The sequence below is a fragment of the Antedon bifida genome, chromosome 8, assembly GCF_963402885.1.
Source record: "Antedon bifida chromosome 8, ecAntBifi1.1, whole genome shotgun sequence".
Classification (NCBI taxonomy): Eukaryota; Metazoa; Echinodermata; class Crinoidea; order Comatulida; family Antedonidae; genus Antedon; species Antedon bifida.
The window spans coordinates 17178809-17192384 of record NC_136233.1 but is presented as its reverse complement, the minus strand read 5'-3'; the positions used below and the strand labels follow the sequence as shown (position 1 = coordinate 17192384).

General features: G+C 32.2%; 1 protein-coding gene and 1 long non-coding RNA gene across 2 annotated transcripts; both read right to left on the bottom strand.

The window, feature by feature from the left end:
- Positions 1-1478: 1478 nt before the first annotated feature.
- LOC144851165 (uncharacterized) lies at positions 1479-4270 on the bottom strand. The gene is made up of 5 exons (XR_013614154.1): positions 4153-4270; positions 2614-2675; positions 2396-2480; positions 2131-2302; positions 1479-1872 (listed from the first exon to the last, which is right to left on the bottom strand). It is a non-coding gene; the product is annotated as an uncharacterized LOC144851165 (long non-coding RNA).
- A 1473-nt stretch (positions 4271-5743) lies between these two features.
- LOC144851016 (uncharacterized) lies at positions 5744-13310 on the bottom strand. The gene is made up of 11 exons (XM_078708540.1): positions 13257-13310; positions 12505-12990; positions 11129-11626; positions 10538-10782; positions 9724-9853; positions 8943-9265; positions 8455-8596; positions 7908-8083; positions 7342-7517; positions 6385-6545; positions 5744-5886 (listed from the first exon to the last, which is right to left on the bottom strand). Exons 1-11 carry the CDS (start codon positions 13306-13308, stop codon positions 5840-5842), a joined length of 2436 nt encoding a protein of 811 aa, XP_078564666.1. The 5' UTR covers positions 13309-13310; the 3' UTR covers positions 5744-5839.
- Between the last annotated feature and the right edge of the window lie 266 nt (positions 13311-13576).

Below are 13576 nucleotides of genomic sequence, written 5' to 3'. Positions count from 1 at the left end.
ATTTCGCGCGTAATAGTCCTACTTGTTACAAATCTATATATTAACTAACTCGTTTTTTCGCGCAGTACAAATCTGCTCTATCTATCGTTTATCTGATAACATGAGGTCACTTTTAATGTTATAGGCCTAAACGAAACATAAAAACACTCTGAAGTAGGCTATATTTCCTTCCTCTATACCCCAAATGGTGCTAGGCCTATATCTGTCCTGATATTGATTTCACGTAGTATTTCCCACGCCTTCTATTGATATTTCAAACAAAACTACTTAACTGTGAATACAGTGCTATAACAATGTTTTCGAAGTCGTATTGTTGAGCGGAGAACAGGGACCAATATATTAACTTAGGTCTTAGGGCTATATCTATATAACTACTGAAAGTCTTATTTTATTACTAACCTGAGAAAAATGGCATAGTATTAAATACGTTGGTGGTACCATGGAGTTTGCTCCCTGTCATACCATAGTAAGCCTGGTCACGCGAGTAACACAGTAATCAGGTAGGTCCCTTCTGTGTAAACTTGATCTCACATCACAAAAGGTGTACAAGGACTAACAATTTGTATAGGATGGTTACAGGTGAATAATTTCTAACAATTGCTGGAATAAATCTATGGTTAGGATCGGACCAGTGACGTAATCAGAGGGATTGAACTATTCTTTCCATGGAAAAAAATACGCATATTCATACGTAGATCAAAGATCTTTAATATTAAATTACGATTTTATCTAGGTAATTTTTTTTTCTTTCCAATTTTTGCATATTTTTTAGGGGACAATATAGGCTATCCTTTAAAGATGTATTGTCCCCCAAAAACATGAAAAATGAAGATTAATTAAATCCGACTTTGAATATGTTATTTTGTAGTTTTAATAAAGTTAATCACTTCCGTAGAAAAAAAACGGGTTTTCACTTATAAAATAACATAATAAATAGTTAAATTCAACCAAAAATCCATTGGCTGGCAGCCAATTTGACCATTTTTTGCTTTAAATTCCAGTTTTTTCAGGTAAATAAATTTTTGTTTTGATCCAATTTTTGGTTGAAGTCAATAACTATTATGTGACATTAAAATGGCATATTCAACAAAAAAAATTAAAAAAATTATTTTTAGGGGGACAATACATCTTTAAAGAAAAAACATATATACACTTATTACAAACATAGCAAACTGTATTTTGAAACGTCATGCAGTACTCAGAGTTACAACACTTTAATTACATGCATGTAACAATTAGAAATACATTACAATCTTTTCAAAAAACTTTTACTGAAAAATCTAGAAGGCACATGGTTTAAATTATAAAAAGAAAATATTAGTAAAATAAGTTAATTATCCACACAATAAGAAAAATCACATCATTAATAACGATAAATGAAACGAGCGAGACAATATTTAGGAATAAATCGTCACTTGAATTTATTGTATTTCTTATATCATCAGTAAAAGTAAGTAATATAACAGGGATAGGCCTACTCATAAACAGTTTATTCTTGAGATCCGCTACTGCGTCCACATATTAAAGACTGTAATATTGTTGGAAAGACTGTAATTGTTAGAAAGACTGTAAATTGTTAGAAAGACTGTATTTGTTGGGTGAACTTCCGATCTCATACCTCGATATCTCGATGGATTGCTTCTTGGGTATTGAAAGGTACAGTACTCATTAGATAATTCATCATTAATAATGCACCGTGTTTTTAAGATCCCATTACATGTAGTTAGATCATTCATTTAATCAGCAATGTACCGTGCTTATAAAGATCAATTTCTTTTGAAACTCTTAAAAGTGCACACCGAATTCGGTGTACCCCACCATGACAAAATGTAAACATGTGTTTGCCCCGATATACAGTAGCCATCACCATATCTATAGAGTAACGACAAAATACAATAGAAAACAAAGTATTCTAATATAAGACCAAGAAAACTGATTAACCATCGGGAAATATAATTAAACATTTTAACAATTGCGCAATACAATTAACCTATTTCATCCCAAAAATTGTTTAGGCCTACATCATTATTGTTCATTCGTGTAGTTATAGAGATAGGCCTACTACAGGTTGTACCCTTTTAATCAAAAGGCCTACAATATAACAAACAAATATGTGAAATGAATATTTACCGGTGCTATTTTACCCCCAATTCTCCGCTTCTATTACAGCTATTCGGTTAGACAATAGGTTGTATAATATATCATTGGGCTGATCTTCAATCAACATTATACAGGCTGCATAGTTTAGTCCTTTAACGAGTTCCATAAGAATATGATATGGAACAGATGTCTGACCATCCATCTATACGGGAAAAAAGAACGAACAGAAAATATATAGGAGCTACTACAAATTACTATATACGATAAAGAAAGGAAAAATAAAAGAAAGACTTACTTCAGACATTCTGGGGGGATGGAGGGGTGGGGGTGGTCCAAAAAGAAGAAAAGAAATCTGCACTTGGCCGTCTTTAATAGGAAAACTAAAAAGAAAAAATCGATAAAAACAGAAATAAATACGCGTACTAACGACTCACTAAAACATGATCTGTAGGCCTATTAGGCCTACAAATACTACAACCAAAATAACACGAATTATAATTATAAAATACTTACGGTACACTACAGCTAACTTGTATATAAACAAAATGATACACAATCAATCTGCTAGAAGTAAACTAGAAAAAAAAGGAATAAAAAACAAAAGAACCTCTCACTAATAAAAAAAAAATAAAAGCAAAATTACATACCATAAAAATCATAAATAATAATAAATCAATAAATAGTATGTAATATAGACATTTTCGTGTGAAACGAACTAATGGCGACAACAATTATGTTTCAACATTAAGGCCAACTTTTAAGTAGACACCTTGATAATTTATGATTGGCCTTCCGAAGTTGTTTTGTATTTGTTTATTAATCGTGTATTTTAGTTGTTGTGTTTTTGGAAGGTGAAGTGCTGCCTGTAAAATACAATAACTACAGTACTTTAAATGTATTCGATTATTTACTCTCTGGCTCAACTCAATTAGACAGGTAGCACTAGACAAACAACGACAACCAAACAATATTAGTTTTATCATGGACCTATAATAGGTCCATTGTTTTATACCGTCACGTACACATACCAACCCCTACCGGGCAGCGTATTATAAGGTGTTTTACAAAAGGAAATTATGGCCCATTTACACTAGGGCGATAGCAATCGACGATAACAACATAATTGTATTTTTCATATCTAAAACAAAAGAATTTTAACAAGTTTTCATCCTAGAACTATAGGATTATCATCTATGCTGCCTTTGATGAAAATAATATTTCCACACGTCCAATCAAATGACGTCATGATTAGTAAGAGCAATAATATCGTTACAATACAACGATTTTATTGTTTTTATTGATCATCACGTCATTTGATTCGATTTTTTAAAATGTTATAGAGGAGAGGATTCATGATTATCCTATAGTTCTAGAACGAAAAATGTTCTAATTTCTTTCGTTTTATCCAAGAAAATGTATGCTATTTATCCTCGATCGTTATCGCCCAAGTGTAAATGGGCCTTTATCCCCTGCCCCGATAAATTACAATCCAAAATCATATTTTAATTATATTCACGATATACGTGATATTTGAACTTCTTGTATTTTGGATGGTGTACACAGGGAGGTGAAATTCACCTCCCTGGTGTACATGTGTGTATGCCGTTAATTCAAGTGTTGAATGCATATATTGCTTTTAAAAACATCAATGCTGCGTCACGTTGCGTTGCGTTCTAGTGGGAACCACGCCTTAATATTCGATGTCATTCGGTGTTTGAGAAGGGACTGAAAAGAAAACCAAAGATGCGGCGTAGTGAGAGTACACTATTGGCCAAGCCAATTCGCTAAGCTTGAATTTCGCGCGTAATAGGCCTACTTGTTACAAATCTATATTTTGACTAACTCGTTTTTTCGCGCAGTAATTAAAATCTGCTCTATCTAGGCTATCGTTTATCTGATAACATGAGCTCACTTTTATAAACGAAACATAAAAACACTGTTTCTCTGCAGTATATTTCCTTCCTCTATAACGGAAAACCGAGGACCAATATATTAATTTAGGTCTTAGGGCTATATCTATATAACTGCTGAAATTCTTATTTTATTACTAACCTGAGAAAAATGGCATAGTATAAATACGTTGGTCGTACCAGAGTTGCTCCTTGTATGTATTGGCCACGCGAGTAACACAGTATAAGCAGGTCCCGTCTGAAGTTGATCTCACATCACAAAAGGTGTACAAGGACTTACAATTTGTATACGATGGTTACAGGTGAATAATTTCTAACAATTGCTGGAAATAATCTATGGTTAGGATGTTAGTGACGTAATCAGAGGGATTGAACTACCTTTAATTCAATTTAGTTACTTTTCCACACAAAAAACGCATATTCATACGTAGATCAAAGATCTTTAATATTAAATTACGATTTTATCAGGTAATTTTTTTGACTGATCGGCAAATCAAAGTCCTGATCGCCAAACACAAACTCCGTCAAATACAATATGGTTTACATTAGCCCGCGATAGAACTATAGCTTCAATAGCTCTTTGGCATTCGATAAATAAACTATCGATAGAATCGGATGAGGTTGAAGCGTATTGAGACATTACAAAACTCAGTCACAAATCTTGGAAAAACTAGTAAACTTGACACGTATGAGATAAGTAATTGACAATGTCCACCTCACAGAACAAAATAAAATATATTTAGCCTTAGTTACTTTTTATTTTAGTTTATGAGAAACTTTTAGAATACATTTAGGGAATACATTTAGGGAACGAGTGTAAGTAATCTTTGTTAGTATTATTTTGTACATTTTTGTAAATAAACAAAGCTTTTTTTTTGGTTGTACGATTGTTGTCTGCATTAAATTAGGTTCACAGATATTGTATTCGACTGTTAAACCACATTAATAATACTTAAACAAAATATGTGACTCTGGCAATATTTGTAACAACATACAGTAAAAGGTAGTTAATATTTCACTAATCTCTTCTCACCACTTTAAACTATTGTAAGTGGGTTGTCTGATAAAACCAATTCATTAAAATTACATGCATGACCATGGTGTCATAATAAAGTATATAATCACATATAGAAGATAACCTTCCAGTCTGAAGCATACCAATTATAGCGTGTCATTGGATTTTAAATTAATTGATCTACACTTGCTTCTTGATAATTGTTTTAAAGATAATAATAATAATAATTTATTGGAAACTTCACTTTTACAACAGTGGCACACTTTGGTGATAAAGGTGCGTCCAAGTAATAACTTCAAATGTAACAAAATAAATGTTGTGTGAAATACAGCATAAAAGAATAAATAAAATTATTAACTTAAAAATGAATCAAAATAAATGTAAAAATAATAGAATGTAGTGTGAAATACAAAACATAAGTCTTACAAAAAAATAAATAAAACAAACAAACTTAAAAAGAATCAAAATAAATAAAAATGTTTAGATACACACAAAATAAATAAATAAAATTAATTTCATGGTATGAATCAAATAAGATGTAGTATGTCTATTATCAATAGCAAGAGATAAAACTACAGCAGAAATCTCTATTGGGACACCCCTATCCAGGAGAAACCTGAAGACAATTTCCTGTGAAACAATGGAGTGAACAAGGTGAAATGTATCTCAAATAATGAGAGGGAAGTCACATTATGATAATTACAATTTAATATATTGTAGATCGAAACGTTGAATCATCACTATTTTGGAGTTAGTTTTATCATATGGTGTATTATATACATAATAGTGCATCTATTGGTTTTCCATATTTCAGTTAACCCAACTTCACATCTATTGTCATTGCTCGTGCTGTTCCAATATCTGTAAACAAATAAGTATACATGTTTTTCATCGAAAAGCCAGAAACTTTAAACAGCCAAACAGAAATGCCAAAAATGCATAATGAAAGGTGGGCCTAAAGATGAGACAATCTGTAAATGGCAAAGAGTTGTAATGCTGAATAAAGATAAGCGTGAAATCTGTGAAAATAGTAGGCTTAACAAAATAGTGTAATGTATTTAATTTAATGGTAGATCTACTCATATTTGAATAGAAATGTTTTAATTAAATATATGCTTAGTATGTATGTAATATTTTGTCGGAAATAATAATTTAAAAAGTGATTTTTTTTTATTTATTGAAATTATATTTTAAATGGGGTTATGCTTACAAATCTTCTTCTTTTCTTCATTTTTATTTGTTATATTGTCATTTGGTATATCATCGTACAAAGAAAATAAAAGAGGTTGTTGAAAGCCTCTAGAGCGATTATAGTTATGAAAATCAACTCAAAACTATGCAACTCAACTATATACTCACCTCTTTCATTCCAGTTTTCGTAAGAGCGTGATTGACTATAAAGTATCTTTGGACTGACGTCATAACCTTCATAACAGCTACTACCTGCTCTCTCACTGATCAGTAGCCAGCCCCGATCATTCTCACATCCACCATATCCATGATTAATATAAAATCTTCTGCTGCAAATATTATAATAATTCATAACATTAACACAATTATAGCAAGACATGTAGCCATAAATAAAGCTCTGTCTTCACTATCAACCTTTATGTGATCAACAAAATGTGATGTCCCCATATATGGATGTCATATCACTACCATATTTGGCTTGGGCACATCACACTTTTTTTGTCAAAAAGATAGTATAAACAGAGCTTAAGAGGCCTCCTGGATATCAGTTAACATTAACCACCTGGGCTAAAATGAATTGATTACCCTCTTTAAAGTTGTTTTTTTTTAAATAAAACAAATTTTGAAAATTAAATTGCAAAACATAGACTCCTAGACGGTATAGTTTTTTTCAACTCTTGGGGTTACAATAGTCATAATATTTTAATTTGTTTCCATTTGCATCGTATTTATATGTTGAATAAATATACCGAGATATATAACATTAGATTAGGTTCAGTACTACCACTAAAGACAGTGTAGAGTAATTCATTCAAAAGATAATATTATAATGTAAATGTGGGGGAATAACCTGTGTCTTGGAGCATAACTTGGCTGAATATGGGTTGGGTGGACAGGTATGGATGAAACATACTAATACCAAATAACTTATGTTTATACTGTTTATATTTTGGGTAAATATAAAAAAGAAAAATGCAATGAATTCAGTCCTTATATTAGAAGACTTGTTCTACCACCAGAACTACTGTATGGTCAAGGAGAGACTTGAACCTGTAACTATAAAATCTCTAACCTTACAAAATGGAAAGCTACCATGTTACCTCTGCCTTTAATTTAAACTATTACCTATAACGTGAATCTCCATTGATGCTGAAATAATTTGTACTTTCTGCTGGGAGATCATCCCACGACGATTCCTCAACATTTACGCTTGCAAACCAAGAGCTCATGTTTGAACCAACACCATTGAATAGCATCGATTTTACTTCAACATTAAACTGGGAATATAATGTCAGTTTTACCTAAAATAAATTAAAAATAAAGATGTTGGCAATAATTGCTTTCTTGAGATACCACCTCCACAACACAAAAGTGCATCACTATCCACATTACAACCACACAAACAGTCTGGAGGCTTTTTTTTGACTTATTATAATGCATTGTTTTGTCTCCTGGCCTTGCTCAGGGGCCCCATCAGCTTGGAGGCCCTGGGTTTAGCCACTGAGCGCTCATAGCCATTACGCCACTGAGCATAACGTAACTGAACAAGTGCCACAATTTTGTGGTAGTGCCCTAGCACTTTGACTTTGGGGCAAATTCAACAGTTCTCATGTTCACAATTTCTAATTACGGTATTCATTTATTTATTTACTTATTTATTAGCAGTTAAGATTTGCGGAAATTAAATTTACATTCAAAATGTCAAATGATGACCAATTATTCAAGATGACATCATTCCTGTAGTGCGTGTCACTGATCAGGTACTTGTGAGCATGGTAACTAGATGCTCCTGTACCAGAAGTCCATGCATCATAAATGCTAAATCCATTCATGGATATCCCCTTGAAAATCCGAACCCATGGATTTCCTAAGAGATACAAGAGCATATAGAATGTGTTACTGTATGCAATGAAGGAGAGTTATTCATACAGATCAGGGTCTGTATTTATCAACCTTTTTGCTTAAGTCAAGAATACTGTGGTGTAAAACTATCTATGGATGGGACTTCAGAAATCTAAGATAAAATTCCTGACTACCTATGCTACTGAGAATCTGAGCCAAGCTACTGACATTATTGAAAAAATAAGGCATTTAAAAAAGATTATCCAGGATTAGTTAAATAATTTTGAAATGCCATTGGGAGCCTTGTTCAATCAACAACAATATATAGATATTTATAGGTCAGGAGTAGTCTGAACCTGAGCAGTAGCAATTAATTCAAGAAACACAGTTATCTACCTTCTCTACAACCAATAAGCTCTCCACGAAAGCTTACATGATTGTTCCATTTGATCATGTTAAACTTAATTGCTGTAGTCTGTATAGGTTGCTGAAAGTAGTTAAGTCGATGTCCATCTTTGTCTAAGTTTCCATCAAAGATCTAAATATAGCATTAATTATAAGACTGAATTGTTTTAAACTGAAAAAGGCAACTTTTGTGGAAGCCTGGACCTGAGCATACAACAATAAACTTACTTCTAAAAAAGGATTGACATTGCCCTATTGCCAATTAAAATAGATTATTCAGCATCAATCTGGTAATAAAGGAATTGTGTTCTGCATGCAACAGTTCTGTCATGTATGTACATGTTTGTTTAATTTGGCACTAATGGCTGTCCATAGATAGAACAGTACATACTGTATTATTATTTTATTCATGTTATTATTTTCTCTTTATGTTATTTTTTGTTTTTGATTACAAATTGAAAATAACATAAAATAAAAACCTTTATCTTGCCATTTCCATCAGTTATGTACATTTCTCCAACCTGGTCAACTTTGAAATAGCTCACAGCGTAAAGTTCTACCCACTCTGAAAATCCACTGTAGTCTGCTCCTTGGGTAACCACTCCTGTAAGTGTATGCTCAACTAATAAGTCAATCTTGAGCCATTCATTCTGAAATGGTGCTTCTGCACTCCAGGCACCAAAACATCCATTTTCAGTACCAAGCTTTAGCCTTCCACAGTGAGCAAGCGCATCACCAGAACTAGCAGTGATCTGACCATCCAATATACTTCCCGATTCCATTCCGAGGCTACTTGAACATTCTACAGAAAGTTTTGAACATTATTAGAGATCAAGACATTATTATTATTCATTAACAAAACAATACTATGTGCAAGTGAAATTCAATACAAACTAAATGTATTTCTTTAATTTCACAATATGTAAAGATTATAAATATAGATGATAAAGAGGCAAAATACCCTAGAAGTAAAAATAAGCAAATATTATTTGTAATCTAATTATTAAACTTAGGGCTTTTATATTTGAGAAAAGATGAAACCCAACTCCTCCCAAGCGCCTCCCCCACCCCACCCTTCCTGGGAGGATATTTCTTGTCAAGTTGAATAAAAAGCAATGCTCTATAATATTACTAAATAATTAAAAAACAAAGGTAAACACGTAAAACAAAAACTCAGATCTCAACTGATAATAACTATTATGGTATAATATAATTATAATGATTTGACTTAATGTAATCAATGAAGTATGTGAAACCTACCATCAGTTGGGCAAAATTTATCAACATATCCAGTTAAAATACAACGGCAAACATATCCATTGCTATTGTCTGATGGCTCACACACTTTACCCTTACCACAATCAACAATGTTGCATTGACTAAAGCTTCTCTGCAATATAAAAATTATGGTTTAATGGTTTTAAATTTAGTTCAGTTATTTACATGACTAAGAACCGAGTATACAGTAAACTCTAATATTATAATATTAATAATATATCATTTATTATGTCCTCTTATTACAGGATTAGTAGAGAGATAATATTGAGGCATAAGGCAGTGGGAAAATTCCCCTGGTTTAGCACACCTTTAAGGGGGTCAAGTCTAATGCTGGGTAGTTTCAATGGGGCTGCACATGCTCTCAGACAGTTTAAGCTCTGGGGCTTTGGGTTTAGTAAGTGAGCAACTATAACTGTCCGTTACGCCACTATTATAGACATGTTTTCAATGATGAGATTGGGATTTATCCATAGAAATATTATATCACATATTTTTAAAAATTATTATTATTGTATTTAATGTCTGTGTATGTATCACTGTTAAAGTGTACTAATATTTTGTTTTTGTTTTTATTTGTATGCAGTTTCAATTGCCACTGATCCAAAAGTGTTTGTCAATAAAGTTATTTATTTAATTATATAATTATATTTGTCAACTTTAAAATAATCAACTAAAAAAAGCCAACATGAGTAGTCCATGCACGTTCTTTGTATCACTTTGATGTTGCTGTCTAGTTCTAATGCTAACGATATTATGGATTTATTACATTTGTTAAAATTCCACAAGAAAATGTTACCTTTGTTTTAATATTCATTTCATAATAAGTGTGTCCGACATCAGAGACAAAGTTGCCAGAGTCGCTGATCTTAGTTGCATCATTCAATTCACATGACATTTCTTGTGCATTGTAATTTACAGACTGGCATAAGTGGTTGTCGATACAGTGTAATACGCATGAAGTTGAACTTCTGTCTGACAATGTTGCAATGACGTTGTTTTGAAGTTGATAATCCTGGTCCACTTCGGTAGACTTGAATGTGTCTGTAAAATAATAAATGGTAATCAAATATTGAATATAGAAAATGTTAAGAATTTTAAATTGGAAAATATATATATATATAACAAAATAGGGCTTAATAATAGTGCCTAAATGATAAATGTATACATTATAGTGATGTTTTTTCCATGTCAAAATAATCTGGGAAAAGTTTCCCCATAGCGAGAGACAAGAAAGTGTCCCGAAATCATTAGGCAGAACCTCCCGCTATTATTTGGAGACTTAGACACTCTGCATATTATTTAAAGTCTTTTTATACACAGAATATTGGGTCTAAGAAGCATCTTTGTTTTAAATGTACAGTATAAGTTAAAAGTGTTAAAACTATACCATGGTTTGCTGTAATAGGTTCAATTGATATTACTCGTACTCCATAACTGATAAATTCAACTATCGACCCGATGTTGACATCCACAGGCATTGATGATGATGATTGTACATACATTGAATCGGCAGAAATGGGTTTTGTATGTAAAATTTGATACAAAACACTGCCTGTAGTGGATGCATATCCGACTCTATCACCAGCCAAAATCGGAATCTGTTCAGATTCTCCTAAAACATGTTCAACATTCATGTTTTTCTGGTCCAACGTCACAGTGAAGGTTGTTTTGCCTATCACCTCATGAGTACCTGCTGCCATGTCTATTGCTCTAAAAACGTAAGCAATAATATCCCCAGCTCCAGCTACAATAAACCGCCAGCCTCGTATGGTCCCTGCACTTCGGAATCTAGCCCAATCATTCATATAGATTTTGTTGTTCTGAATTTTGCTTGTCGCTTGTTGTAAAACATGATTAAAGACTGGAAAATGTGGTGTCTCCAAATCTGTGAGGGAGAAAGTTGTAAAGTAGTCCTCAGTTTAAAGCTCTGTCTACACTATCAAATTTTATGCGACAAACAAAATTTGATGTTCCCATATATTGGCATGATGATGTCATATCACTTTACCATATTTGGGCATATCACTAGCATATTTGGGCACATCACACCTTTTTTGTCAAACTAGTTTGATAGTGTAGACAAAGCTTAATTGAAAAATGAGAATTTAGGATTAAGGTTTATACTATGACGAACGACAATAAATATACATTTAAACAAGAAAAGTTGTCATTTTGACTGTCTTCGATAAAAATAATATTTTCACAAATCCAATTAAATGATGATCAACAATAACATTTATATGATACAATGATTTTTTAAAATTTAAATAAAACATTGAATTTATAAAAATATTATTTTCATCGATTACTGATGGAATGGTTATCCTAATAGTATAAAAACTTTTCTAATTTCATTTGTTTTCTGGAGGAAAACTGTGTATATATATATCAATGTATCATTGTTTGTTTTCATCCTAACGTATAAAAAGGCAAGGCCCACAGCATCCACAATACAGTTCGCGCCACAATTAGCACTAGAAATAATTAGATTTTAAATGAATTTACTTGAATCCCATATTCCAACAGTTTGCAGACTCCGGATGAATGCCAAATCATATATTTAGGAATCACATCCAAATTATTCTAAATTTTTCTGCAATGATTTTAGTTTGTTAATGTAGAAGATATTAGGCAGCCAATGTAATAAAACAGTATGTATGATTACCCCAAAAAAGCTTATTGCATAAAAAGGTAAAGAGTAAACAAAATATAGTTACTGCAGTAACTGCAGCAGAATAATGTTGACACTATGAAATGCTTTACCTGCAAGTAATGTCTGAAATGAATACACACGCCACAAGCTGGAAGAGTCAAAGTCGAGTGGTCCCAATTTGACTTGGATGTTTGTCGTTTCTGATAAATATTCACTTGTTGGGGTGCTGTCATCCACCTCATCATAATGCAATAGTCCATTTTTATGATGGAAACCAACGAGGTCACCAGTAAACACTGGAATCCAATCAGATTTGCTTAGTATATATTCGTGTATGCTATTCAACGGTCCCTTAATAGGAACATGAGTTCGACTTGCTATTAGATAAGGTGTTTTCATTGAAGATTGTTCACGAAAAATCATTGCAACGAGCGTATCACTTTGCGTTGGAAAGAAGCGCCATCCTCTTATGTAACCATTACATGTGATAGGGTTACCGATGTTCATTAACGTAAGTCCAGTGCCGTCGGATGAAGATCTCGACATCACATTAGGTCCATGGCTTTTTGGACATGTTTCCACAGCACTTGTTATGCCTAAGCAAAACAAAAACAATTAACAATATAACATAAAAATTCATCTGGTGAATATACTATAATACATATTCTTTCGAAGGTAAAGTTGTTTATAGTATAGATCAAAAGTTTAAAGATGTATTATCCCCAAAAAACATGAAAAATTAAGATTAATTAAATCAGACTTTGAATAGGTTATTTTGTAGTTTTAATAAAAAAAATTATAAAAAAGCAATGTTTTCTCATATACAAATATATAAAAATAAACATAATCCAATATAAATTACCTTTTTGCATAAATAAAACAGCAATACATACAATGATTACAAAGTCATACATTGCGATACTTAAGAGAGAAAGTTCTGGAAACAACCTGAAATTGACGCACTATATAGTGACAATTAATAACTAAAATATTCTAGACAGGATGTGAGGAATTACGTCAATAGTTACAAGAATGTATTGATCTATTGGCATTTGTACAAATTAAATTGCACAAAATAAAGAACACATCTACTCTCTACAGTACTCGCTATAAATGTCTATCATTTAAATCCACAGAATGTATAAATTGAGAGTGGATAGAGAATTAAATTTGAATAAATAT